The 27,951-nt window shown below is 57.1% G+C and overlaps 1 protein-coding gene across 4 annotated transcripts in view; it reads right to left on the bottom strand.

Moving 5' to 3' along the window:
* Positions 1-5,284: 5,284 nt before the first annotated feature.
* KSR2 (kinase suppressor of ras 2) overlaps positions 5,285-27,951 on the bottom strand; it is a 434,938-nt gene continuing 412,271 nt past the window's right edge. For 3 of the 4 annotated variants that reach the window (XM_089323244.1, XM_070065978.2, XM_089323245.1), the window contains exons 17-20: positions 27,641-27,772; positions 21,111-21,240; positions 19,735-19,868; positions 5,285-17,492 (exon numbers count right to left, since the gene is read on the bottom strand). In XM_089323244.1, coding sequence (XP_089179370.1) covers positions 17,486-17,492; positions 19,735-19,868; positions 21,111-21,240; positions 27,641-27,772 — 403 coding nt within the window. In that variant the 3' untranslated portion in view covers positions 5,285-17,485. Of the gene's footprint in view, positions 17,493-19,730; positions 19,869-21,110; positions 21,241-27,640; positions 27,773-27,951 lie in introns of those variants that run through there. The other variant, XM_070065979.2, reaches the window with a different exon arrangement.

Here is a 27,951-nt window from a genome sequence, read left to right on the forward strand (position 1 = left end):
CGAGCTGGGCAGGCCCTGAGCTAAACGGCTCTCCGCCTTCACCCCTGCGAAGCCCCGACCCCGTGCAGGGATGGTGGACGTGACCAGGAGCCCGGTCGGTGCAGTTAGCAAGGCAGAGGATTGGGGCTCTGAGTCTTGCCCCCGCAGTGAGTAAAGTGGGGTTCCCAGGGGAGCCAGGTAAGGGAGGGGGGGCCGCAGGTCAGGGGAGGGGAGGAAGCCCAGTGAGGGCCAAGTTCAGGCCAAGCCTGGGCCTGTGTGGATCCTGCGGTGAGCCCGAGCCCGGGAGTGTAAGCTGGGGAGCAGGGGGAGCCCGGCTAGAGGCCAGGAACAGCCCCAGACACCCAAGCAAAGTCCTCCCCAGGAATCACAGGAGCGGGGGAGGGGCAGCTACCCAGGGCCCAAGGTGAAGGGGGTGGGGGAGGGGGTGGCTCCAGACACTTGTCTGGGGCCTGGTGCTGCCCCACCTCAAGGCCGCAAAGAGAAAGGAGAAAGAAGGAAAACATTAAGCCATTTAAATGGCTATCATTCCAAGGACAGCCATCCCCACTGAGGGGTAGGGGGTGAGAGCTTAGCCTTTCTTTTATAAAGCCATGGAACACTCTTCTTGTTCTTGTTTTGCTTCATTTATCTTCATTTGTTTCCCTAAAGTTTCATTTCTTCTTCCTGCTGTGGAATGGGCCAGGAAACACAGACCATTAGGCTACACCACCAGTAAAAGAACCAAGGATTTACTTGGAATTCTCCCCACGGCTGAGAAGAGTTTCTCAAAGCATCCCTGGGGACACGAATCTTCCAGGATCCAGTGGACAAAGGGTCGCACAGCCAAATCAGTTGAGACCCCCACATCCTCTGGCCCCCCCGAGTTGCAATATATGTGCGCATGTTCAAGGCTCTGACAAGTCCTGCAGCAAAGAAACAGACGCTCCTGGGCTCCACACGGTGGCCTCTTGCTTTTTCTGTCCGAGTTCACCCACCTCCCACGAGCTCAGGAAAACTGCAGGCCCTGGCTGAAACCTGCATTCCGGGGACCGGAGAACGTTTTTCCTTGTTTGGCTTGTCAGCAGCGAGGCGGCAATTCACGCATGCGCAAACTCCCAAGCGTGCTCTGTGAGCTACGAACAGTGCAGAGGAGACAACGACCTGATTGGCCATCGCTGTCGTCATCAGGGCCCTTGGAGGGCAGGGACTCGCACGTACGCCATCGGGCCACTGCGCACCTGCAGCCCTGGAGCCAGGAGCCTACGCCTGCGTGCGTGCACACAGGTAGAGATGAACTTCCGGAAGGCAAGGTGGCTGGGTGAGCCTCGGACCACCTTTGGAGCCTGCCGACCTCTGAGAACAGGTGCCCAGCTGTGGCCAACACCATCCTTCCCTGGGGCTCGAGCCCTAACCTGCCTCAGCCTGACCTGGTCCCGTCTGCGCCTCCCAGAATCTCTGGGAAGATGCACAAAAGGTCCAAGGGGCAGTTGGACCCAGCCAGGGCGCTGCTCTCAGGAGGGAGGCACAGCCCCTCTGCCCCGCGTGGCTGGCACTTCCCACCGACCCCTGGCTCGCCACTGCCTGTCTAACCGAGGCCCCAAACCTTAGCCTGGTGGCTCTCCACCAAGTCCCCCATCCAAGTCCCGACCCTGTTTCCCAGACACGCCCCAGACTCAGTGCCTGCTTTTCTGCTAAATGCGTCCAGTCTGGTCACTGCGCATCCGCCATGCTTTTCCAGAATCGGTACTGCACGAGTGCTGCTTGACAGATGTGCAAGTGGCGGTCCCGAGAGATGCAGTAACTTACCCAGGGCCACACGGCGGCGTGCACATTCGGGCTTCCCAGCTGAGGCAGGGGTAGACTCTCCGAGCTGGGTGAGACCGTGCAAGCGGTAGGGACCCGGGTTCAAATCCTGGCGAGCCCCTTTCTAGCTGTGAGCTTGAGCCTGTGTCACAGCTGAGTGCCGGCGGCTGCAGCTGCTTCTCACCTTGAGCAAGGTCAGTGAATAAGGCGAGCGATGGCGGAATGACTGTTTCCTGTGTGAACTGGGCGCCCTTTGATCTGGGGTGCACACCCTGACTGTGAGGGAGGAGTCAGCACAGAGCATCTCAGGGGGCAAGGCTCCCCGAGTGCACACACCCATGTCCCTGTGGTCTCTTAGGAACCCACCAGGATCCAATCCCCCAGGCGCCACTAACGACCCAGTGTGCTCACCTCCCAAAGGCCACACCCCCAGCGCCATCACTGGATAGAGTCCCCACCTCTTAGCACCACTGACACCAGACTCTGCAATACAGGAGTCTGTGGGAGACATGCAGCGTCCAGACCCATCTGACATCCGGACCCCAGCAGGGACACGGAGTTTGTGCCTCATCAGGCCAAGGTTAAGTGCGAGGACAGGTGTAATGTGCTTAGCACTGGTCCTGGGGAGGTGGGAGATGTGGGCTCTGGAAGGTTCCAATCAGGACAAAGGTGAGGAGGTGGCTAGGGGCCAGGCCGGAGCGTTTGAGAGGCCTTGGCCCTGCCGCCCAGGCAGCTGGCGGCCTCGTCCGAGCCCGTGTTCCTGGCTCCCGGGCACTTCCTGCGCACCCTGGGCACGAGGTTAATGAGCTGTGCAGTTCCGATGACTGCACGGCTTCCCTAACTCAGCTCAACACCTGCTGTGCCTGATGGATGGTGGCCCCACGGCCACAGAGGACCACAAGCCAGAACCGGGACAACCAATTAGGCCCAGGCCCTGGGGAATACTCCGCTCCCTTCCTCCTCCTGTGCTTGACACAGGAGAGAGAGGGAGAGAGAGATGGAAGGTTCTGGTCCTGTAGCACACTCTCCACGTCACCACCATCCCCCCGCTGAATGCCAGCTTCGGGCTTGAAGGAGCTCACGCATACTGGCTGCTGGTGCCCGGAGCTGTTCTACCTGCTTTTGTGTCCTGACCCCAGCTCTCTGCAGGGAGTGCAATTCTGATGCCAGTTTTACAGAAAAGGAACCAAGGCTTTTCGATTTCGGGCCGTTGCTCAATAGCTCACACAGCTGTTCTAAGCAATAGAGTCTGTGCCTGAAATTCAGTTGCTTGGGCCTAGGAATCCGCAGGCCTGCCTTAGCATTGGCCTTGGCATTGTTGTCTCCAAAGAATTCAACTTCATTTCCTGGAACCTCGGTTTTCCCTTCTGTAAAATGGGACAACTCAACTAGGCACCCCATCTGATTGTGTTGAGAAGAATCGAGCTTATGAGGCCAGGACAGCTGGTTTTGGGCACTAAGACCCTGCACACAGTCCTGCTAGTGATAAATAAATATTAACACTTGCAACCGACTCTGCAGAGCACCTGCTGTGCTCCAAGTACCAGGGCATCAATTCACTGAAGCCTCAAGAAACTGGGAGGTAGGTACTGCAGGGGAAAGAACTATACCCATTTTACAAATGAGGAGAGGGAGGCTCGGAGAAGCTAAGCAACCTGTCCAAGGCCAGCTTGCATGGGTTTTGGCCACGTGATGCGGCTCCTCCAGTGTATGCTGGAGAAGAACCATCCAGGACAGGTGAGACCAGCTCTTCCATGTCCTCACTGCCCCGTAGCTTGTCTCCTTGTCTTCTATTCTTTCTGCTGGTGAACAGACCCCGCCTCCCTGGCTGGTTCTCCAGGTCTGGTGAAAAGTGGGGGAGGGGGAGATGTATTTGCTTATTAAAGATTCACTGGTGCCAATGCTATGGTGTGGTGGGTAAAGCCGCTGGCTGCAGTGCCATCATCCCATATGGGTGCTGGTTCGAGTCCCGGCTGCTCCACTTCTGATCCAGCTCTGTGCTATGGCCTGGGAAAGCAGTAGAGGATGGCCCAAGTCCTTGGGCCCCTGCCCCTGTGTGGGAGACCCAGCAGAAGCTCCCGGCTCCTGGCTTTGGATCAACCCAGCTCTGGCTGTCACGGCCATCTGGGGAGTGAACCAGCGGATCGAAGACCTCTCTCTCTCTGCCTCTGCCTCTCTGTAACTCTGACTTTCAAATAACTCTGAAAGGCAGAGTTAGAGAGAGAGAGAGAGAGAGACAGAGATCTTCCTGCTGTTGATTCACTCACCAAGTGGCTGTAACAGCCAGGGCTGGGCTAGGCTGAAGCCAGGAGCCAGGAGCTTCTTCTGGGGCTCCCACACGGGGGCAGGGGCCCAATTACCTGGGCCATCTGCTGCTGCTTTCCCAGGTGCATTAACAGGGAGCTGGGTCAGAGGTAGAGCAGCTGGGACTTGAACCTGTGCCCACATGGGATGCCAGCGCCACAGGTACCTGCCATAGCATAGCACGGGCCCCTAAAGTAGGTTTTAAAACTCAAGGGACTCAGGAGCCCACCACGCTGTGTGTGTACTGAGGACAGCATGAGCTCTGCGGTCTTGCCTTAGGGTGGGCCAGTCACAAGTTCCTTCGGCTCCAGCCTCCCACTCTGCAAGGTGGAACTGGGTGGTGGTGGGGGGGACTCACGGGGGCACAGAGCACCTGCTGCGTCCAGGGCGCCGTGGGCGTGCGTGTGTACCTGTGCGTTGTTTCAGCCACACCATTTCATCCCCGCAGAGCAATCGCTTCTGTGGCTGGCCTTGGCCAGGCTGTGATAACCAAGGTTACCACTCAGCACTTCCTACTGCTCACCTACTTCCTCTCCCACTGGGTGGAGTTTCCAACCCCATCCCTTTAAAAGGCGGGGCTTTGGCCAATAGACTGTTAGTGACTTGCCTCCTATGTGTTTGGCTCCTCCTTCAGTCATGGCCCTGAAACCAAAGGTTATGAACTTGACCTGAAGCCTAAACAGGAACTTTTTTTTTTTTTTTTTTTTGACAGGCAGAGTGGACAGTGTGAGAGAGAGACAGAGAGAAAGGTTTTCTTTTTGCCGTTGGTTCACCCCCCAATGGCCGCTGCGGCCGGTGTGCTGTGGCTGGCGCACCGCGCTGATCCGAAGCCAGGAGCCGGGTGCTTCTCCTGGTCTCCCATGCGGGAGACCATCCTCCACTGCACTCCCAGGCCATAGCAGGGAGCTGGCCTGGAAGAGGGGCAACCGGGACAGAATCCGGTGCCCCGACCGGGACTAGAACCCGGTGTGCCGGCGCCGCAGGCGGAGGATTAGCCTAGTGAGCCTCAGTGCCGGCCAACAGGAACCTCTTAGTGATGCCCAACCAAGACTTACAGACCCAGCAACAGGAGGATAAAGGTTGGTTGTTGTCAGCCATGAACTGTGGGGAAAGTTCCCTACCCTCCGTTACCATGGCAACAGCTGACTGATGCCCTGGCCAAATTCACCCTTCAAGACAACAACAGAATTCAGACCTGTTTTGGCGGCAGTGTGATGCAGTAGTTCTCAAATTCTTTATTGGCATAAATAGTTCAGACATTGGATTCTCACTAAACATTGCACTAAACACAAGAAACAGTTTAGGCTTGCGGCTCAGAGACCCACACACCGTCCAACAGCCCAAGTTAGAAATACTTTTTTGAGAAGTGTAGAAAACTTTATAAATGTCTCTGTACAAATATACACAGTGGACCCTCCACCCACCTGAATTTTCTCTCCCGGATGGCGTGTGGCCAAAGTTCCTTCCCCACGGCGCGACATTGGCAATGAGTGGGGGGGGGGGGGGCGGAGAGAGAGAGAGAGACAGAGAGAAAAACGGGAAGGAAGAGGGTGGGAAAGCAGGGGCCCACAGGGGAAACATGAAACCAGCCTCATACAACAACTCATTCTGCAGCAGTCGGCACAAGCAGACACAGGGGGACGAAAGGAACCATGGGTCCAGGGGTGTCTGTACAAGAATTAGTCTTTATATATAATATATATATGTATAGTATTTATAGGTATATATACTTTGTGTACAGAAAAAGGTTAACAGCATCATTTACATCGAGAGAAAGCTTTTTTACAAAGGAGGGCTTTGCTGAGGGTCAGGAATGTGGGCAGTTGGCCGAGGGGACCCCAGTGCAGGATGGGAGCTCCGGGGGAGAGGGGATATGGACCACCCCAGTGTGGGAGGTTCTCGGCCTGGCTCAGCCCCGGGCAGGGGCACTCACCTGGTGTGGTCAGCCTTATCTGTCCCCGGGAGCCCCTCGGCCAGAAGGAAGAGTGTCCTGGTCTGGCTGGAGACTCCCCGGCTCCGCAGGACTGAGCTTCTGCCGTGAGGATGCTGACCCCTGCAACCCCTCCCCCCGCCCCGCTTCCATCCCGGAAGTGGATTCCTGGGAGCTGTTGAGAAGCCATGCGGATTGTGCACCTGCTGTGTGCCAGGTGTCCCGTGACACCGCTGCCTTTTGATATCCATTCCTGGCAGCACCCTCGAGGGCTGGTGATGTCCTAAGTACTAGCAGGCTGGACAGAGCCCAGGGCATCCAAGGAATCCTCCGGGGGACTGCTGACCCCATGCAACTGCTGGGGACGTCATTTTCCACCGCGGACGGCGGCTTGGGGATTGCAAGTCGAGGCCGGCGGAGGCAGCTTCCCAGGTCCCCATGCCCATCCTGGAAGTCCCAGGTCAGCGAAGACACCCTGTGTTCTAGAAGGCCAGCCCTGACACATCTTTATAGAGGCCCTGCCGGGGGCTGCAGGCTTCCTCTCCCCCACTTCAGGCTGTGCTGCGTATCGGGCTTGTGGCCCACCGAGACCCCCAGATCTCCTCCAGGTGCTTCTGTAACAAGCCAGTGCCTTCCCCATCACGCCCGAGTGTTCAGTTAGGGCAGGCTCTTTCTGCAGAGACGCCTGCACACTCTCAAGTGTCCCTGACCCTCGGCTTTCCGGTTGCCTCTGCATGGAGGGACACAGCCTCCCCAGGATGGAGATCACGGGGAGCCTGCAGACGCAGGGTTTCTGCTGCGCCAAGACAGCCTTGCAGGCTTCAGGGACCAGCCAGCCACCCAGGTCACTTGGGGAGGGAGAAGGCGAGGGAGGGGCAGGCAGAGAGTGCAGGGAGGACCATGCCCTGGAGAGAGGGCTGATGGACAGCCTGTGCCCAGCAGGTGCCCAGGAGCTGCAGAACCTGAGGCCGGGGCACTGAGCAGCAGAAACACCTCCATGGTGCAGAGGCAGCAGCGACAGAGGCAGGCCCCTGGGGCAAGACAGTGATCGAGAGTGAGAGCGAGAGCGCGCACGAGAGAGAGAGCGAAGCAGAGAGGGTCCGAGGCAGGGGAGGGATCTGCCCGACTCCAGCTGGCACAAAAACCCTCCTGGGACATCTGTTTTTCCAGCATGCCAGGACATGACGGGGAGAGCAATTGGGGTCCCCGTGTCAGAGCCAGGGGCCTCCTGTTTGGGGGGTCTTCCAGGGTCCAGTGCTGGGCTTGGCAGAAAGTGGAGCAGGACGGGCAAGGGCCAGGGGGTAGGTGGGCGGCGGCTCCATTTCCACACCAGATCATCATCTTGTCTCCGAGTCTGTGCATCAGCTATTCCTCCTGCCCCGCATGCTGTTCCCTACCTTCTACTCCCGTTCTACTCAGAGTTCAAGACAACGATCAGGAGTCTCCTCCTCCGAGAAGCCTTCCTTGGGGGCCTTGGTGCCCAGCAGGCAGACACACAGGAGGCTCGGGGTAAACAAATATTTGTTGACTATGTGAAGCGAAGTCCTGAGGAACGAAGGGGCAAGGGTGGCTGGGGATGGCTTGGCTGTGGTGCGGCCAGCGTGGCCAGGGACACAAGCTTTGGAAAGCTGGGGCAGATCTCCTGAGCCTGCTTCAGCCTCACCTGGGAGCCTTCATGAGGGCTGAGGAGCGGGAGGCAGGGTGGCATGAGGGGACCGTGTGTGTGTGTGTGTGTGTGTGTGTGTGAACTATGTGCAGTGTGCCCTAGGAGGATGCTCGGGAGAGCAGGTGTGCCAGGGGTGGGGGTTGGGGGGAGAGCTGGTACGCCAGGGTGGGGAGAGCAGGTGTTGCAGGGTGTGGGGGGCAGGGTGGGGAGAGCAGGTGTTGCAGGGTGTGGGAGACAGGGTGGGAGAGCAGGTGTTGCAGGGTGTGGAGGGGCAGGGTGGGAGAGCAGGTATGCTAGGGTGGGGGGGCATAGTGGGGAGAGCAGGTGGGCCAGGGTCGGGGGGGGACAGGGTGGGGAGAGCAGGTGGGCCAGGGTCAGGGGGGACAGGGTGGGGAGAGCAGGTAGGCCAGGGTCAGGGGTTCTCTGTGTGACAGGACAGGTACCTCCGAGGACCCTGGTGTCTCTACTGCAACTGTGTAATGGTGACTTGAACTCATACAAGTTCATATGCACTTTTTTTTTTTTTTTTAATCATTACAGTATTAGTATTTGCGAGCCAGGTAGAGAAACAAATGGAGGGAGATAGCTAGAATCTGGGGCCACCGACGCATCGCATTCCTGGTCCAAGATGCACTCCAGCTCCCAAGGACGCGCCCTCAGCCCGAGGTTCACCCATCAGCGGTCAGGGCCCCCGCTGATTCAGCCTCCTTCTTGGAAGATGCTTGGCTGCTGAGTGTCCCAAATTCCAGAAGCATCTTCCCAAGCCCTAGCCTTGTGCTGTGTCAGATAGTCCCCCCACCCCCTGTCCTGAGACTGCTGGGCGGGGGGCGGTCCCCAGGCTTTGACCCCAGGGGTAACAGAGCAGCTGCCCCATCTCCCTGAGGCTGTGTTCCTGCTTCACCGCCACCAGAAACAGCACGGTCACCCGGCTTGAACCGCTCTCCCGTCTTCAAGCAGGGACTGGCCAGAAGGTGCGAAGGGCACTCAGTTTCCTGGGGCAGCCCCAGACAGCAGCGCGAGGATCGCCTGACAGTTTCTGCGCTGTATGTACCTGCGGGGCCGCCGCCTGCACTCTCTGTCGCCCTCCCTCTCCCTCCCTCTGACTTCCTTTTGCTCCCGCAGGATCCTGAGGATCCTGGGGTGCAGGTGACAGGGGTGCAGCTGCGACAAGAGACAGTGAACTCCACCTGGAGACAGTTTCAGGTGTCACCAGGGCACCAGGCACCGGGCCACCACTTAACTCCTGCCAGGTCACCCACCAGAGACCACCACAGAGAGCATTGGGGAGGGAGGGGTAGGGAGTGGTGGGGGGGCGGCCCGGGCTGAGCGAGCCCCCTCCTCACATGCGCACTCTGGGGTGGTCTCCTTTTGTTGTAGGCAAGCGTACAGGATACAGTTGACTAGGTTTGTGAGCTGGAAGACCACGCCTTCACCACGCCCCCTGTGTGACCTCATACGCCTACCTGGCGGCACCTGTGTGCCCACCTGCCAACCAGGCTGATTAACTACTCCCCTTTGGAAGTGGATTAAAGGCCTGGGACACGGCGGGCGCAGCCCTTTTGGTCTTTTTGCCCTCTTTGGCCATCGTGGACCCTTGCTGCCCCGTGCCTTCGGGGCGCATGGCCTTCGGGTCACCTGCCCCGTGCTTCCTGGCCTGCACGCTCCTCCACGTGTCTGGCTCCTATGCTCGGTCTGAATCCAGATTTTCCTCTCTTTCTTAGATAGGGCCCTCACTCTCCTATGTATCCCTCTCACTGAATAAAAAGCTTAAACCTTATCATGCTGCCTTGTTCACTTGTGTCACTATTCAGAATTCTTCTCCGAATTCGTGGCAAGAACACACAGTCTTATTAATATTGCGAATTTATTAATAAGCACCCAGTAACATCAATGGCACCGCAGATGGGACTTCTAAGGGACACGTTTTCCCTATTACTCTCTGCATGCTCTCCCCATCGTCCGCCTCTGAACTTCGGAGCAGGGAGCACATGGCGCTCGGCACAGCAGGTGCTCGGGGCGTCTCGCCCTGTCACAGAGGGGCCTCGGACCACCTCCGGCCCGCATTTCTCCCCAAGCCCTGCACCGGCCTCTCTGAAATTCTCACTCTGGCGCTGGAGAGCGGGTTGCTTCTAAAGGGGCAGAACTAGCCAAGCAGGTGGTGGAAAAAAAAACAAAAACTAAGATTTGTTTTTAATCTCTAGACTTTCTGGTCTCCTAAGCCACGACGCAAATAGCACGCTGGCATCCCCGCCCGCTGCCCGCTCAGTGGTGGCAGGGAGCCTCTCCCTGAGCCCCTTGGGGCCAAAACGCTGTTTCTCATGGCCACCATTGTGCTCTCAGCCAAGGGAGATGTTATCAGCAGGATGTGGGGGTGGGGGCAGCAGGCAAGAGGAAGGAAGCGGTGCCAGCCACCGAGCTGGCTGCTCTGGCACTGCAAGAGAGCAGGAGGGGGCTGGTGGTCCACCAGGACCCCAGAGCCTTCCCTCCGGGGGAGAAGCTGCTTCTGAGCCTGCTACTCAGGGCAGAACCCGCAGAGCCACTGGGGTCAGGTTCCCTTCCCACCTCTCCGTGCAGCACTCCCCCAGCTTTCCAGAGGCCCAGACCGAACCACGGAACTCCGACTCCACGAGCAAGCGCAGCTCTCCACGCGGGCCCAGCCAATGCTCCCCTGGGCCAGGCCTTCCAGCCCAGCTGCTGTGTGGCTGGGAGGAGTGCTTGGGCCTTGCAGCGAAGCGAAGCCGTCCTGCACCATGAATAATTCCCCTGCAATCAGGATTCCAGACTCTTAGGGACCCAGTTCCTACTCCCACCCCTGCATCTTCCAAGTTCCCTGACTTAACAGACTCTGCAGGGCCCTGGCAGACTGTCCCCCATGCATGACCCCTGGACTGGCCTTTTGCAAGTGTCCAGGCCTGACTTCCAAACCCACTTCTGCTTCCCAGCAGGGACTTGGCTGGGGGGGATTGGCCTTCTCCCCCTGGGGCTCAGATCCTGCTTCTGAGAAAGGAGGGGAAGTGGGTGGGATGCAGGCTGCTCACTGGGGGCTGCCTCCTCTGTGCCCAGTGGGAAGCTAGGCTGGGATCGATTAGCAATGTCTGCTGAGAACACAGCACAGGAGGTGGTGGCAGAAGCGACCTGTCCTCCTTGGACTAGACCCTCATCCGTGGGCACCTTTTAGGCCTGGAACCTTCTAGATCTTTATCCCAATGACCTAGATGAGGGCAAAACTTCAGATGAAGATCTGCTCCAAGGGGATGACATACACACTGCTTTCACTGTTGGTCTCTAAGCCACGGTGCGTGGGGGAAGCCATGGGCACACAGCTAACTTGCCTCCTCCGTGGGAAGGCGGCGTCAGCTAGAATTTTCCCTTGTGCCGTCCTTGTATATGGAACCGCGGTCACATGTGCGGAATGAGGGTCTACCATCAGCAGGTGGGGGAGGGGAGGCTCAGGGAAAGTCAAGTTTCGTGGCGCTCAGCTTTTTGCAGCCGTGTTGAATGACAGAGCAGGAGCGGCAGGTGGCTGATGGTCACCCAGCCCCACCTCTGCCTACAAGCAACTCAGGTCATCATTCACAGTGCCCCCTTCAAAGATGCATGGTGCCGAAACACCTTTCCTGTCTCCTAGGAAGTGGACTGCAAGTGCAGCTGGTCAGCTGTCCATCTCTGTGGGCAGGGACACTGACATTTGCTCCTTAGGAAATGCAGTTCCATTCATACAGCTGGTCTTGTTGGGGACTCAGAAACCTGTCTGGAAAAACTGGGGACGATCAGCTTCCTATTGGCCTTGTAGAGATTCAACCACACAACAGGGTCTTAAATGCTCTGATAAGTCCTGCAACCAAGGAAAAAGTTTAATTTTGTTTTACCTAAGCATTCCCCATGCATCTTTATCTGGAACCCTTTCAATACTGCAGCCTCTGTCTAGCTCTCCATGAAATTAAAGGTCTGTGGAACACACTTGGGAGACAAGGTCTTCCATAGATCTGGGACACTCTAGGTAAAGTCTATTTTTGCCAGTTCAGTCCTGGGTGGAGGGAGAGCAGCTGTCTCAACCCCCTGAGATACATCCACTCCTGTTCTTGGTGATGGGGAAAGGGGCTGCCTGCTCCCGGGGGGTCTGGAGAGGGAGGTGCACTCACGGGCAGCCTCCCTGGACCAGAGGAACTACACATTTCCTGGAGATCCACCCAGCCTCTGCAGCCGGCCAGCCTGGGACACAAGTGGGAGCTTCCGCTTGGCACCTCCCTTCCCTGGCTTCCTGTTTTTCCTCTCTCTCTCTCAGTTGCCAGCTGCCAGTGAACCTCGAGGCTGGGACCACAGCATCCCCATGGACTGCTGGGATCAGATGACCCTGACGACCCATTTCTAGAACATTGGTTGTACAGCTGGAGAGCGGGTGGGTTTCTGTCTGTCCCACAGCTGCTTGGATGCAACGCAGCTAAGGGTACCCGACTCCCTGGCCCATCGTGGGGATTCAACAGGCCTGGCACACAGTAATGGCTCAGTGAACAGCGGCTGTTGGAGATGGATTGTCACTCTGTCTGCCTGACCCAATATGTCTCTTAGCTAGTCACATCTATTAAACCTAGCAGGTTCATTCGGGCTGAACACGTCACAGGGCCTAGAAAAGAGGAATTCCAGCCAATGCAGTCCCCAGGGCCCCCTGTGGCAGGGCCTCGCTCTGACCTGGCAATTCTCTCTGAATCCTGTAAACACCTACTCCCCAGCAGGCACTATACGACGCAAGGCACAGGGCAAAGACCAGGAGGTCAGGGCGACGCAGATTCCAAAACTCAACTGGTAACAGGGAACAGCATGACTGGGCGGCCCCGAGAGGGAGTCAGTGACCTGTGCTCATCCCCAGGAGTGCTGACTGGAGGGCAGAGAGGCCCACGGCGGCTCCCACATTCAGAGACCCAGACCAGCATCCGTGCCCCTTGGAGTTCAGCGAGATTCCCACAGAGATGTGTGCAGGTGAGGGGTCGGAGGGCTCGGAGGAGGTGAAGGTAAGACCAAGGTCTGCCCGTGCGAACAGGTGCAGAAGCATCCTCACCACACAAGCAAGGCCAGAAAAGCAAACAGCAAAAGCCCAGCTCGCCATCGGCTCTTTTGCCACCAAAGTATAAACGCGACCAAATGCCGCATGCCCAGCCCGAGGTCTGGGCCGGGAAATGCATTCAGGGGTCACGTGATGATCACACGCAGACAGGCCACCCATGCACAGGCTGCCACCCACAGCCCTGGAGCTGAATGAAGTCCCACACTGATGACCTCAGTGAGGGCCATGTCCTCTGGGCCAGCAGTGGCTTGACCCTTGTGACCCAGGGATCATGGGGGATCTCTGTGGTCATGGGGGTACCAAGTAACCAGCACAGCACAAGAGAAAGCTCCCTGGAGGGTACTATGAGTTGAACTGTGTCTTCCCTTTTATTGCTGCCACCCCTACAAAAGATGCTTTGAAGTCCTAAGCCCGGCACTTCAGGACAGAACCTCCTACAGAGACAGGGTCACTGCAGGTGCGCTTGGTTAAGAGCGGGGGCAATCTGAGTAGGGTGGGTCCCTGATCCAATGGGACCAGCGGCCTCATTAGAAGACAGAGGCACCCAAGAGAACCTGATGGGGTTGGGGAGAGGACGCGATGATGGTGGCAGAGACTGGATGGATGCAGTTGCAAGTGAAGAATGCAGACCACCGGAAGTTAGCAGGAGTGGAGGAAGGACTGCCCTCCCGGTGCCGGAGGGGTCCTGGCCCTGCCTACCCACACAGCGGTTTCAGATCTGCAGCCTCCAGGGTGGTGACAGAATACAGGACTGCCGTTTTCAGCCGCCCGGTGAGTGGTTGCTTGTCACTACAGCCCTAGGAAGCGAAACCAGAGCGGGTGAACCTTGGGCATACGGGTGGCACATTTGGAAGGAGATCTGCCTCTCGGGGATGGGTGAAAGGGCAAGAGAACGGAAGATGCAGGTCTGAGGACAAGTGTGGAAAAGAAAGTCAAGGACGGGAGCATTGCCCCAAAGGCCCCTAAAATTGCACAGCCGTAGACATCCCCAGGGTTTCAGTCCTGGACTGGTTTCTGCCCAAACTCCTATATTGAAGCCCAACCACAGTGCTGGCATTTGGAGAGAGCCGGCTCTCAGTCACCAGGCAGCTGAGGTGAGAGTCGGTTCAGAGGGTGGGGCTCTTGCAAGAAGTTGTGCAGGTGCACAGAAATGGCCATGGAGGTCTCAGCAAGAAGGTGGCCAACTGCAAGCCCCAGAGAGCGAGGCCTCCCCAGGAACCAAGCTGCAGACATCTCGACCTTGGACCTCCAGCCTCAAAACCTTTCGAGAAGTAACTTTGGACCGTTTAGGCTGCTCAGGGTGTGTTCGCTATGGCAGCCCCCGCAAACGCAGTGGTCCATCCAGCCAGCTCTTCCAGCCTCTTCTGCCTGAACCACCTCTGTGTCGAGCGCGGCCAGCACCTGCGCCAACTTCTCGCGGGGCAGGGAGCTCCCGGCCTTCCTCGCAGCCCACTGGGTTCCAGGAGCAGGAACGTTTTCTCCCCCAGGAATCCCTCCCTCGCTGCTGCCCCTCCTCCCCCCGGGGCCAGACTCATCCTGGAAGACAGCCCTCTGTGGGAGTGGGCAGTCTGGCTAGGAAAGCACCAGACTTGGAGTCTTCGACAACGTGGGCCACGCCATCTGTGCTGCGAGTGACTTTACCAGCTCAGCACAGCACCAGGCAGGGTCCATAGGTAGATGCGCACGTCTTTTTGTGGCCCAGTAAAGTCTCATGTGGCAAATGGAATTTGAGCTTCCTAGCATTTTCATGGCATGAGATAGTCTTTGGATTCTTTTCCCCCATTTAAAACAAGTGAAACCATTTGACAGGCTGACTGTGGCCACGGGTGCAGCGGGTCAGCCTCAGCTCTGGGTTTCCCAAGTCAGTGATTGGCCCGGGCAACTTAGACCATTCCTGTGTGAGGCTTGGGTGATCGACCGTAGGGTAGGACTTGCGGGAGGTGAAGGAGTGTGGTGTGTGTGTGTGTGTGTGTGTGTGTGTGCGCACACACACAGCTGGGCACCATGCGTGAATGTGAGGCTTGCAGGTGGGAAGCGGGAAGAAGCAAGGGCTTCTATTGGCTGAGAAGCCAGGGTAGACATGGAGACAAGGAGTTGGGAACCCCACGGCCAGACACGAGTTTTCTCTTCGTGCAGTACAAGAAAAAGCAGGGCAAAAATGGATCTAAGTGGTGATTTGGAATTTATATCTTGGCTCTGGGGTCAGGGACCCACGGAGATGTCCCCATACAAGGCCAAGAGGGGCCTGTGCTTCAGGAAAGTTTTGTGGCCTGGAAGGGCCGGCTGGACTCCGGACAGCAGAATTGTGTCTCTCAGCAAGGTCAAGGCCTCCGGGGGAATCTTCCCCTGTGGAGCCTTTGGGGAGCCTCTGGATAGCAGGGTTGGTGCCGTTTAGCAGGGAAAGCAGGCGCTCGGTCTGCCTCTGTTCACACGGGCGCAAGTTAAAGCAGCCGCCAAGGAAGCCAGGGTGGGGCAGCCGGGGCGCGGGGAGGGCCGGAGCCTGGTGTCCAGCCTGGGAGCAGCAGAGATCGAGAGGTGCGGGGTGCGGTGGGGAAGCCGGGGGATGCATGAGAAGAGGACGTGGGAGTCAGGGGTGGGCCCAAGCAGCCACAGCTGAGTGCGGCAGGGAAGGCTGGGGCTTCTCCCAGGCCCTGTCACTAACCACAAACACAGAAAAGCCAGCCTCGGGACAGCCCTGGAGGTCTTGCCAAGAGACTGTGGTGGGCCGTTTTAGTTCATTCTGGGAACAGAAGCAAGGGGGTGCAGGTGCCAGCCCTGGTGAGCATTTTAGCGTCACGGCAGCTGAGCCCTGGCTGGCTCCTCCCTCCCTCGCTTCCTCCCCCTCACAAAGGTACACAGCAAGCCTGGAGCTGATGTCCTGATGGGGATGGGGAGAAGCAGGTGGCTGGACGTGGGGCTCTCTGGAGGCTGCCGGGCAGAGCGGAGGGTCCAGGGAGGGGCTTGTTTGATGGGAGAGCCATCCGCAAGTGGGGGTTAGATGCCTCCAAGAGCCTCAGCGGTTGAGCCAAGAACCCCAGTGGTATGGATGCCCCCAGAAGAGCAGTGTCCATTTAGGACCAGTTCATGGGGGGCCTTCAGCCCTCTGGTCCCAGACAGCGGGGAGTGTTGGAAAGACGATGCAGGAAACCCCCAGGCCCCAGAGCACGGAGCAGCCTGGGACTGTGCAACGCCGGAGGAGATCCCCATGGGCCTGGCTGGATTTTGAACGCAAGCCCACCTAGGGCTTCTGAAGGCTCAGCTCCACCTGCTGCAAGGGCAATGCCTGGGTAAGGCAGCGGCGACACGGAACCAAGGCTGAGCAGTGTCCCGGAAGTGCACAGGGACCCCAGGCCTCCTGCCTCGCACCCTCTGCTCCTGCCATTGCTCTGCCTGGCTTCGGGTTTCCCCTTTGTGCCAGGTCAGATCAGTGGGCTCTGGGAACATGGACAAAGGACTCAACAGCTGGCTCCTGCCCTCCCTCTGCACGTCCCACCTGCTCCCAGCATCCTTCAGGCCGGATACTGGGAGTCTCATCAACACGGTCGGGAAAAGCCACCAGTGCAAGTGGGCAGTGAGGGCGGGCTGGAAGGCAGGGCACACAGAGAGTGTGACCAGGCGAGGGGACACAGGCTCCTGGAGGGCAGGCCACTCGGGGACCCAGCACCAGGCTGGAGCAGAGGATGCAAAAGGCTTACCCCCCCCACCTCCCCAGCAGGGCTTCCGAAGGGGGAGGGGCAGAGACATCTTTGCAAGCTGGTTACTGAGTGCACAACCACGCGGTGCCAAACACACGCACATCCCACAGACACACGCCCATCGCTGCAGGCAGGCCGACCTGGGTGGTGTAAGTGAAGAGGGAGGGCAACACACTGGCGCTCCCCACCCCCAGCCACCGCGACCCCCAAAGGCCCATGCTCTCAGGGCCCGGACTTCCGGGGGGCGTCATGAACAAGAAGGAGCTGTCAGGAGCCCCCGGAAGTCATCTTGGCCAGGGCAAGGGGAGCGTGGGGCAGTGAGGTTTAAAGGGACGATGCCATCACAGAACAGGAGACAAAGGCAGAGCTGGGGAGCTGAACCTCTGAGAGGCCTGCGGGACTGCACTTCGGAGCCAGGTGCAAAGGTACCTTTCACGTGCCATGAGACGCCCCCAGCAGTTCCTAAAAACACTTCCCAGGCCCGTACCCTGCCCCAACCTTGGCCCAGCCGCTTCCACCAAGCCGCTGCTCAGCCCTGCACCCCCACTCTCCTCCCCCCAACTCCTAGCGTGCAGCTGGAACCCACCACGCAAAGACACAAATGGCCAAGGGCCGCTCCGTAGCTGGGGCAAGGCCGGCTCCCGGGCATCAAGGGAAAGGGGCATCAGCAACCTTCCATGCAGGAGGACACACGCACAAGCAGGCCAGTCCTGCCAGCCTGGCCGCCGCCGGGCCTCTGTCCTCGTCCCACAGCCCAGGGCCTCCGATCCCAGCCTGCAGCTCCCTGCGCCGGTCCCCTGGGCCTCACCGACCGGCACCACGGTGTTCTGGCTGGTCTAGTTCGGTCCTGGCTCAGCACAGTCCGACCCTGCCCGAGAAGAAGGGCACAAGTCTGGGGTGCAGGGCAGCTGCCATGCGCAGTGGCTGGTGGGGGCTGGACCCGCTGATCGTGAGCCTCTGGCCTCCTAGGCTGGCAGAGGGCAGAGCAGGGAGGGAGAGGCGGCTCGGACGCCGAGGCAGCTGGACGCCGTCCCGTAGTCGGTTGGTCACAGCCTGCGGGGCGGGGAGGGGAGGGGAGAGGACAGAGAGGCGGTGAGAAGTCACAGGGAGAGGACAATGCTGTGCTGTGTGCATCAGCGCCTTCTCAGAGGGCCAGGTGGTTTGAGGTGAGCTGGGGCTGTTCCCTCCCAGGAAACACGGCAAGGACTCTGCCCACTGAGGTCCTAGCGCGCGGGGGGCTCCAGGCCTCAGGGTGCACACACGCAGTCTCATTTAAGCCCGAGAACAGCCTGTGATGCGGGCACTGTGAGCCCTTTCTGCACGTGAAGGCGCTGAGGCTCAGAGAGGCCTGGGGTTTGGTCCCAGGGAAGCAGCATGTTCCGGATCTGAATCCAGAACTCTCTGGCTCTGAGCACACAGCTGTGACCGAGGGCTGGTCACCGAGGGTGTGGGCTGGCGGGGGCTCAGGGAGGGCTGGAGACACAGCAGGAGGGGGTGGGAGCAGGACCTGCCCCCTGGACTCCTGCTACCAGGCGTGGTGTCACGGCCCAGAGCAGCAGAGGGACCTCACTTATTCGCATGGCACCCCCATTGCTGGGATGGTACCTGGCAACCAAGAGATGCTCAGGACACAGGCGATAGGGCTTCAAAAGATGGACAAACGGAAGAAGGAGTGAATGACGGAACCCACAGTCTCATCCTCTAGACCAGGTTTCTTGTCCTGTGCTTTCTCAGCCCAGTTCCATGGCTGGCCCGCATCTCTCTCCAACCAGTGAGCTTTAAGCTGCTCTGTCCCCTGGAACTCCTGACCTCTCTTTTGTGACCTCTGGGAGGGCAGAGGTCACTGGAGGATGGCCCAGATGAGCCTTGAGTTTTGGAATGCTAGAAACTCCTGGTTCTTTCCCAGAGGCCTGACATCCATTTTCCAAGCACCTGGCGCTCCCTTTGCTGGGCGGAGTTCTGCTCCTCAGGGCCTCCTGTTGTCTGCTGTCTGCTGGCACATCCAGTTGGCTGTCAGCCCTGTTGGCTTCTTGTCAAGGGCTCGCCCTCCTTCCTGGTAGACAGTGGTTGCTAGGGTCCAGCGAGCACCTGCCCTACAGGTGGTGTGGTGCCAGGTGCCCTAGGGCACGAGTTCACCGGACCCTCACAGCACTCCTGCTCTGTGGAGAGGTCCCATGGCCCTCAGTTTCCCAAGTATGAACCTGCTGCTCAGAGGCCAAGCCACTGCCCAAGGCCACACAGCTGCTAGGCAGTGCAGTAGGGATTCTAACTTGTATCTGTTGGACCATGAAATCTGGGCCTTTTCCAACAGTCTGGGGGAAGGCTGAGAAGTTTCCACGCCCCGGGTTCAGGAAGCTCAAGGCGTGGGGCAAGGGGTGACAGAGGATCTCCCAGGACCTTTGTGGGGTCCCCTGGGAAGACTCTGACAAGTGCCACGGTACAGCTGTGCACACAGGTGGGGGTCTGTAGCGTGTGACTCTACATTGGGACACACATGCACTGGTGGGCAGGCACAGCAGTGCAGTGTGTGTATGCACAGGTGCCTGCATGCATCCTGCAATGGGCTTGTGTGCCTGTGTGTGCGGGCTCAGGTGCAGGCACGGGTTTCCACGGGACGTACATGTTCTGCATGTACCTGTGCGGCAGCGTGGAGACGGCCACGCTTTTAGGTTCTGTTTTAGGGGCTCCTCTTGTGTGCATGTGTGCGTCTAGCTGAGTGTGAGATGTGGGCAACAGGGCCCCCTCAGCAGCCTCATCTAGGCCTCTCGCCTTACAGAAACTCCAGTCGTGGAGCCTGGGGCTGGGGGTGGGGAGAAGAGACGCCACACTCAAGATACCACGTGGGGCTCCTGCCCCAGCCAGGTACAAAGGGAGGGGAGTGGCATGGAGCCTCCGAATGAGGCAGCCACAGAGAGTTCTGGAAGCCATGACGGGGCAGGCTGCAGGCCTGGTCTCAGGCATGGGCATCCCAAAAACGTGAACAGTAGAACTTGGCAGGTTCAGGGCACCACCCTGCCACATGCTGCCCATGCTCACCGGGGCATCAACCTTCATCGGGCGAGACAAGCAATGAGGTGGCTGCAGCAGCCGCCGGAAGCAAAACCCTGTGGGGCAGACTCTAGGACCCAAACCCCAGAATGGACTCCCCTGAACGGAAACCTGGTACAGAGGGTGGTGGCTGGAAGGGGTCCATGGAAGGTGGCTGGGGGGAGGTGGGTGTTGGGGAGAAGAGCAAGGCTGTGGCGACAGCCAGAGGGCGAGACCGTGGGGAGAGAGGCTCCGGGTGAAAACCTACTCTGCAGACTTCCAGAAGTGCCCGGGGTGAGACAGGCGGCGGTTCCGCTTTGGCAGTTTCTCCAGCATGTCCATGAGCTTGGTGAAGGTGGGTCTCTCTTCTTGTTCAAAGGCCCAGCAGAAGAGAAGAATGTCCTAAAGGAAGCCAATGGGCAGTGACTGAGCAGACACGGTGACTTCTTGATGACCCCTCAGTAGCTCAAGGTGTCTGTCCATTGGTCCGTCCATCTGCCCCACTTCCATCGCCATCCGTCGCCCACCCATCTAGCAAGCACACACTCACATCACCCATCCCGACCAGAGCACTTGTTCATCTTTCACCTGTGACCCAGCCGTCACGCACGCCTGCATCCATCCACCTATCCATGTACCCACCAGGAATGCATGCAGCCACATGCCCAGTCACCCAGGCACCCACGTCAGTGCACTCTCTCATCCTTCACTCAATACCCATCCATCCGCCATGCATGCACCCTTGTATCTATGCATCCATCCATCAGCCGTGCATGTACCCTTGATTCCATGCATCTATCCATCCATATCAGTGCACTCTCTCATCCTTCATCACTAAATCACCCATCCATCCAAATCAATGCTCATTCATCTGCCATCTGTCACCCATCCATCAATTCATCCATCATACACACAGCCATCACTCATCCATCCTTCTTTCCCATCACTTTTTTGAGGTCATAGACTAAGCTAGGCAATCTCTATGCCAGAAGGCTTGGAATACACGGAGATAAGTAATACTCCCTAAGGAGTCTCTCGGTATTTTTCTCAAAGGGAAAAGATAAAAGGGAATCCTAAGGGCTCCATCCACATCCCTCCCAATACCGTAAGTACCTTTCAAAATCACAGAGGAAAAAGTCTACTTTGAGTAATCTCACTGAGAAGGGTAACCTACAGACAGGTAGTCCTTTCAGACATCGCTAATTATTCCTTCTCTGGCTTATCTGTCTTCTAATCAAAAGAGAAGCTTCTTCCCGCTGTGTTTTGGGGGAAGATAGTTAATTGGTACTCAGTCTTCTCTTTTTCTGCATATCTTGTTCTGAGTTGGGTATTGCTTTAAAATTATTATAAATGTGCCAATAAAATTGGACCCAATAATTTCTATTAAAAACAACAGAAAAAGAGAGTTTCACTTGTGCCACCTGACTTGGTGATCCATTGCTAGGGAAAGCTGGGTCGAGGCTTACTATGCCCCTAGGAGCAGGTACCTGAATTGCAGGCATAGAGCCTCGAGTCTCCCTTAGCTTCAGTCCATTATCTCGCATAGCTGCGGGGCACACTTCCTTGCTCCCCCTTGGGGAAACACCTGTAAGGCAGTGCTGGGCCTGCTTCTTCCCTCGTCCCCAGGCCCACCCTGGCACTTACCGAGATTTCTTTTCCCATGCCGATCTGGCTGAGGTTGGGTTTCATGCCTGTACCCATTTGCCAGATGATTGCCTCTGCTGGTTGAGTCTTGAAAGGCCACTCCCTGGCGTGGAGCTCATACCAGATGGTGCTGTTGGTGGATATTAAAGTGGTGTTGGTGTGATCTGCTGCTGATGGTGGGCCATCCCTCGCCCCACTTTATTCCCCATGTACTAATGGCACTGGTGTCTTGCCACCTGGGACACCACCAAAGCCTTCTCAATGTCTTAGAAGTCATGCTTATCCCGGGTTACCTTCTCTGGAGTCTGAATTAAAATGAATCAAAATCTAGGACCTGAATAGTTTTACATAATGTGGTTAAGATCTCTGACCTCACCTCTGTACTTCTAGGAATTCTTTGAAAGTGAATAATTAGGCAAACAGACGAAATTCACTTATGAGGACGTTTGCCATAGCATTATATATAATAATGAAAAGGTAGAAATAATAAAATTCTTCAATAATACAAATTAGTTGCAGTTGGATAAATCCATAAAATGAAACGGAATACCTAATCATTATTAAAACATTTCAAAGACGTCTTTCTGACATGAAAAAACCTCCACATTTCATTTTCAGTGAGGACAGCAGGGCGTGGGGCTGTCTGGAAGGTCCGATGTTCCTCTTTTTGAAAGCTGTTACGTATGCATGGAGAAGAGAATAAAGCGAAACAGAGAAACGCTAGCAATGCTAACTCCAGGCTGCAGGATGGGATTCTGTTTCTTTTATTCTTGCGTTTTCTAAGTAGAAACCATCCTGCTGGGTGCTGGAGAGGAAAACCCAGCTTCGCGTCACACTGACTTGGGTTCCAGTCCTGATTCTGCTCCACGCGAGTGGCCTGACCGTCACTTCTCTGCCTGGAAGGGTCTCTTACCTGCCCAACCACAACAACACTAGAACTCAGTGGAAGAATGTTTGTCTGGGAGACTGAATGCCAGTTTGGTGCTAGAATTTTTCTAGCGGGATTGACTAGGCTATCATTGGTCTGAAACATGACCTTGTAACCAGAGAAGGAAGGACTGCTCCAGTGAGTAGCACGTGGCCATGGATGGGGCAAGGGCTGGGCAGGGGATGCAAGAGGCCCCGAGGGGTGGACAGCGGTTGAGCCACAGGATGTGGGCGTGTCACCCAACTGGACCCAGGGTGGGGGGTGAACCTCAGCTCTCTGAGCTCCCAGGAGGTGGCCTTTCCTCCGTTCTCGTTTATGTAAACTCGCTGGAGAGAATAGGAAGCTGCTCTCGACTGCTCAGAGGACTGCTGGGGTTCGATTCCCGCTTCCTGAGTCTCGCCGTGTCTGGGTGAAGCGTGAGTGTGTTCCCCAAGTCGACGTCTTGGATGACTGGTCCTCAGGGTGCTGGTGGGAGATGGTGGGTCTCAACGAGGGGCCCCTTCAGTCACTGGGGGTGTGTCCTCCGACGGGACTGTGGGACCCCAGCCTCTCTGGCTTCCTTTTTCGGGTTGTGATCGTGTCTTCCCTTGAATGTTGAGAACCGCGAGTTAAATCAATCTCTTTTCTCTATGAAGCTATCCAGCCTTGGCCATTTCCTTACAGCAACGGAAACCAGACTGATACAAAACCCATACCACTGGGGCACGGGGGGCTGGTGACGCTCAGGTGCTGGGCTGCTGTCTGGGGTGGGACCCTTGATTCTGCCAAGGGCTGTCTGGATACTGATAGCATCATGCCCGGGCCACACAGAATCATCAACTTAAACATCAGCCTGCTACAGATTTACTGAACTTCAGGTCCTGCCTGTGGTGGCCTTGGCAGGGCCAGAGCCCGTGGCCACGTGGGCCTCATACAGCCCGGACTTGGATGGTCAGGAAGTCCTCAAGAGGGTGCCAGGTGGTTACAGCTATGGCAAAGAGCGGTGCCCACTGAGTTCAGACGCTGTGCTAGGCATTATCCCAAGCCGTTGGTGGGGAAGGATCTTCAGTCTTTTCACTCTGGTGCTGACTCCTTCGGGCCTGGCTGCCTCTGGGGCCTCCCAGGGCCACTCAGTTCCTAGAGAGCCTGAAGCACTTGCCTTGCATTTGCAAACCGAGACACAGAAGTGTCTCCAGCCGGCCGATTCTCACCAGCCTGCTCCTTCCTAAGGATACCACAGCACAGGCTCCTGCTCATGCTTCCTCCCTCCTCCCCTACGTCCTCACCAGCCCCAGGGCTTCCCTGTGCCCCCCTCCCCTGACAACCCTGTTGTATGCTGTGCCCCCTCTCTTTGGGACCTGTGAGTAGTAGGTCGTCTATTGATCTTGCTGGTCTCATCATACTCGAATGATAACAAAACCTATATCTTAAGATGGGAGGTGTTATTATTATTATGCCCATTTTACAGATAAGGAAAATGAGGCTCAGGAAGGTTGGGATAAAACAACAAGTAATATGGGTGGCCGGAAACTCAATCCAGTCCATGTGAGTCAGGAACTGTGCTGTTGACCAATGTGCTTTACCGGGGAGCTCATGTTCCATTCTTTCCAAGAGTTCTTTATAGCCAGGGCAGCAGACAATTTTGGGGTGCAACCTTGCAGTTGATGGCTGGGCTCTGGTGAGAGGCCTGGACAGATGGCATGTACCACCCAGGTGACAGCGGGGAGGGCACTTTGCAGGAATCCTGCTGTTTTGGGTGCCTTACAGATGTTTTTTCCCTCGATCCTTAGGCTGTCTCGATGGGCTTTAGTATCCTTGATTTATGGTTGATAGAAGCAAGGCTTTGAGTGACAAATACATCCCAAGCCCATCGGGGCTCTGTGGCCAACAGCCCCATCTCCTGGTGTGGGCATCTGGCATAATGATCACGGCACCTGCATCCAATATCAGAGCCCGGGCTCCACTTCCGATTCCAGCTTCCCGCTGACGTGCACTCGGGGCAGCAGCAATGATGGAAAAAGGACTTGGGTCCCTGCCACCCACGTGGGAGACGCGGATGGAGCTCTGGGCTCCTGGCTGTGGCCTGGCCCTGCCCTGGCTGTTGCAGGCAGGCATTTAGGGAGCGACCCAGTGGATGAAAGCCCTCTCCTCCTCTGTCTCTCTGCCTCTCGAATAAATAAACGTTTCAAAAAGCAGCCCCATCTCCGGAGCTAGGCTGCCCCAGGTTTGAATCCTGCCTGCGCTAATTACCACAAGACAAGTCCCTGAGTCCTTCGCAGTCTCAGTTTTCTCGCCTGTCAGCTGGGAACAGCATAATCCCTGCTTTGAAGGCTGCTTGTGACGATTCCACAAGGCAGCTCAACATGACGCTCCATGCACTTCGCAAAGTTCATTTTTGTTCTAAGCCAGTCCTGAGCACAAGGTTCCCAAGCAACAAGATGCACCTAACTGGCAGGAAACCAAGAGCACCAGGTCCTTCGGAATCCAGCAGCAGCAGAAATAAAAGCCTCATTAAAACTTCCTTTCAAACCCAACTTTCAAGACAAACTCACTTGAAAAAAAATTGCTAAACATGAAAACTCCAGCGGAAAACCAATTACTTACTTTGGTACATTTTGTTAATTGCCTATTTTTTTTTTCCTTTTTGCTAAATTTACACTAAAATACACCAACTTAATTATTGCATTTGGTTTCAGATAATATCTGACGAGAGAAAGATTCGGCCAGAAGCTAACCCAGGCCAAGCGGCGGCCTCCAAAGGGGCTCAAGTGACAGACTGCGAATTGGGAGCCTCCAGAAATGCCCTCTCCGGGGTGCGTGGCGAGGAGGCAGCCGGGCGGACTCTGTCAGTGGAGACAGCCTCTCTCACATCTCCCGCTGGTGCTGGCTCTAATTGCGCACATCTGCAGGCGGCAGCTCCCCCCACCCAGCTCTCGCCACCCCCACACTGGGAAGGGAGGACCAGGGTGAGTGTGGCCACCTGGGGCGGGGGAGCAGAGACGCCCTCCTGGCTGCAGCTTCCCAGGGCACCGTGCCCCGCACCGTGGGGCTGTGTGCTGGACTTTTCTCCCACACATCCAAAGACATCCCATTCTCTCTTGTGGCCACAGTTCCTGTCTATTTGCTGGCAAGTCCTAAGGGCCTCTTCTCCAAACTCTAAGCGGGCAGAGGCACCTGCCTTCTGGCTGGCTAAGGCAGCTCACGCTCACTGTGTCCAGACCTGCTCTCTCTGCCCTCTGGGCATGCCCCCATCCTGCCTGGTTTCCAGGGCCTTGACCTTGGTGAATGACACCACTCTGCACTGGGTTGCTGCAGGCTGGAATCTGGGCCCCACTCGCACCCCAGCTCCAACAGCCACCTCTGAGTGCCTCTGTCCGTTCTCAGCCCTCACCCCCGCGGCCATGGGCTCCGAGGAGGCTGCCAGCCTCTTCCTGCGGATGAGCAACCTGGCCTCCACCGTGCCCTGCTCTGTTCCCCTGTTAAACAGCAGCCCGAGAGGTTGGAGGGGCACGAAGGCCCAGTGATCACTCTCTCGCTCCCCTCTGCTTAGTACCAGTCAGTGGCTCCCAAGTGCCCCAGAGCTGAAAACCCCTTAACTCCGCTGCTAATTCCCTGTGGAACTCACCCCGCTTCCCTCTCTGGTCTCTCACCTCCCGGGCCCCAGCCTCATTCTGTCCCTGACTCTGTCAATTCTCTCTCCCCTACTCCCCTACATGCTCCTCCCCTGGGAGTAAAGTGCTCCCTTCGACTGTCGTACCTTCCGGAGAACTGCTTCTACCTGGAACACCGCGGCCTACGCTCGCGTTCAACCTGTAGCTCAAGCTCACGAGTTGCTTCCTCCTGGAAGCCCTCCCTGACCTCCCAGGTTGGACTGGATTCCTGTTGCATTCCTAACCTGCAGTGTTTATCCCAAGCATAGCCTTCGTCATGCTTGGCTAAAGCTGACCGCTTCCTTGTCTGTCTCCCACCAGGCAAAGTGGAGGAGGGGCCTGTGGTCCACACACTCTCGGGTACTCCTTCCTGTCTTCTCCTTGGGGAGTGGGCTGGGTGCAGTGACTTGCTTGTGACGAGGGCAATATGACGGCAGTGTACAACACGCCTGGCTAACTACGGTCGCCCCACTGGGCCATGTATCCAGAAGATAGGATCCTGACGGTTCTCACCACAAAGAAACGATAAGTGTTCAAGGTGATGAGTATGCTAACCACCCTGACTGGATCATTCCACAGCATGTACATGCATCAAAATACCCTGCTGCACCCCAGAAATATGAACACTGGGGGTCAGCGCTGTGGTGTAGCGGGCAAAGCTGCCACCTGCAGGGCCGGCATCCCATGTGGGCGCCGGTTCCAGTCTCAGCTGCACCACTTCTGATCCAGCTCTCTGCTGTGGCCTGGGAAAGCAGTGAAGGATGGCCCAAATGCTTGGACCGCTGCACCCATGCAGGAGACCTGGAGGAAGCTCCTGGCTCCTGGCTTCAGACCGGCTCAGCTCCGGCCATTGTGGCCATTTGAGGAGTGAACCAGTGGATGGAAGACCTCTCCCCCCATCCCCCCCGCCTCTGCCTCTCTTTAACTCTGCCTTTCAAATAAATAAATAAATCTCTAAAAAATACAATGTATGATGACGTGTCACTCAAAACGAAAATAAGACTTAAAAAATAACAGCAGAAATGATGAGGTCATGAGCCACCATGAGGCTTCCCGTGGCCGTGTTGTGAGGTCACTCACAGCCTGCAGGCAGCCCTGTGCGGTGAGGAGTGGGGAGGCCTCCTGCCAACAGCCGTGTGAGCGTTCCACTTTAGTCCACTGAGCCTCCAGGCAAGACCACAGCCCTGGCCGATAGCCTGACCATAGCCTCACGGACAGCCCAGATCAGCTCAGAAATACTTAGCTAAGGGGCTAGCACGGGGCACGGCAGGTTAAAGCTTCTACGTATGACGCCAGCATCCCATATGAGAGCCGGTTTGAGCCCTGGCTGCTCGGCTTCCGATGCAGCTCCCTGCTGATGCACCTGGAAAAGCAGCAGAGGATGGCCCGAGTGCTGGGGCCCCTGCACCCATGTGGGAGATGCGGACAGAATTCTAGGCTCCTGGCTTTGGCCTCACCCAGCCCCGTTTGTTGCAGCGTCTTGAACCCCAGTGGATTGAACATCTCTTTGTCTCTCCCTCCTTCTCTGTAACTCTGCCTCTCACATAAACAAAAATAACTCTTTGAAAAAAGCAGAAATACTCGGCTAAGCCACACACAACTTCCAGACCCCAGAAACTCGGGATAATAAATAGTGTTTGAAGCCGCCCAGTTTTGGGGTGACTTTTCATGCAGTGAGAGACACTAACACAAGCCTGAATCTTGCATTCTCAGCACTGGGCAGAGTGCTGGCATATAGCAGGCACCTGGCACACAGCTCTTGAATGAATGAGTGAATGAATGTGAGAGGTAGCTTGTCGCATCCTCCCAAGCAGGCGTGCCAGTGTGTTAGGGTCATTCTTTCTACCCCACCCCACTTACGGCCCCCCAGTCGCCACCAGAAACCCAGACAGTTGGCCCCACACACAGGCGCACTGGCCCTTCCTGAATCGTTAAAGGCAGGCTGGGCAGGACGGGAGCCGGGGAGCACTTACCCGAGCGCAAAGACGTCCGAGTGCTTGGAGAAGGGGAGCTTGTCCTCCGCGGTGTCCGGGGACAGCTGCCGGATGATCTCGGGCGCCAGGTGGCACAGCCAGCCGTTCTGGATGCGCAGTTTGTCCTCCCGTCTAGAGAAGCAAGACGCAGAGTGAGCTCCGATCCCCAGCCGGGGGAGCACCAGGCCCCTGGCGTGGACTCCAAACCCCAGATCCGTGCTCTCTGGATTCCCCCCTTGGGCAGTGCCTGACCTTCGACTCCAGGCGGAGACCCAGTGGGAGGCACAGGGAGGCACCAGCACCCACACCAT

The sequence above is a fragment of the Oryctolagus cuniculus genome, chromosome 21 (assembly GCF_051225735.1).
Source record: "Oryctolagus cuniculus isolate XC-2025 breed Fujian yellow rabbit chromosome 21, ASM5122573v1, whole genome shotgun sequence".
Taxonomy (NCBI): domain Eukaryota; kingdom Metazoa; phylum Chordata; class Mammalia; order Lagomorpha; family Leporidae; genus Oryctolagus; species Oryctolagus cuniculus.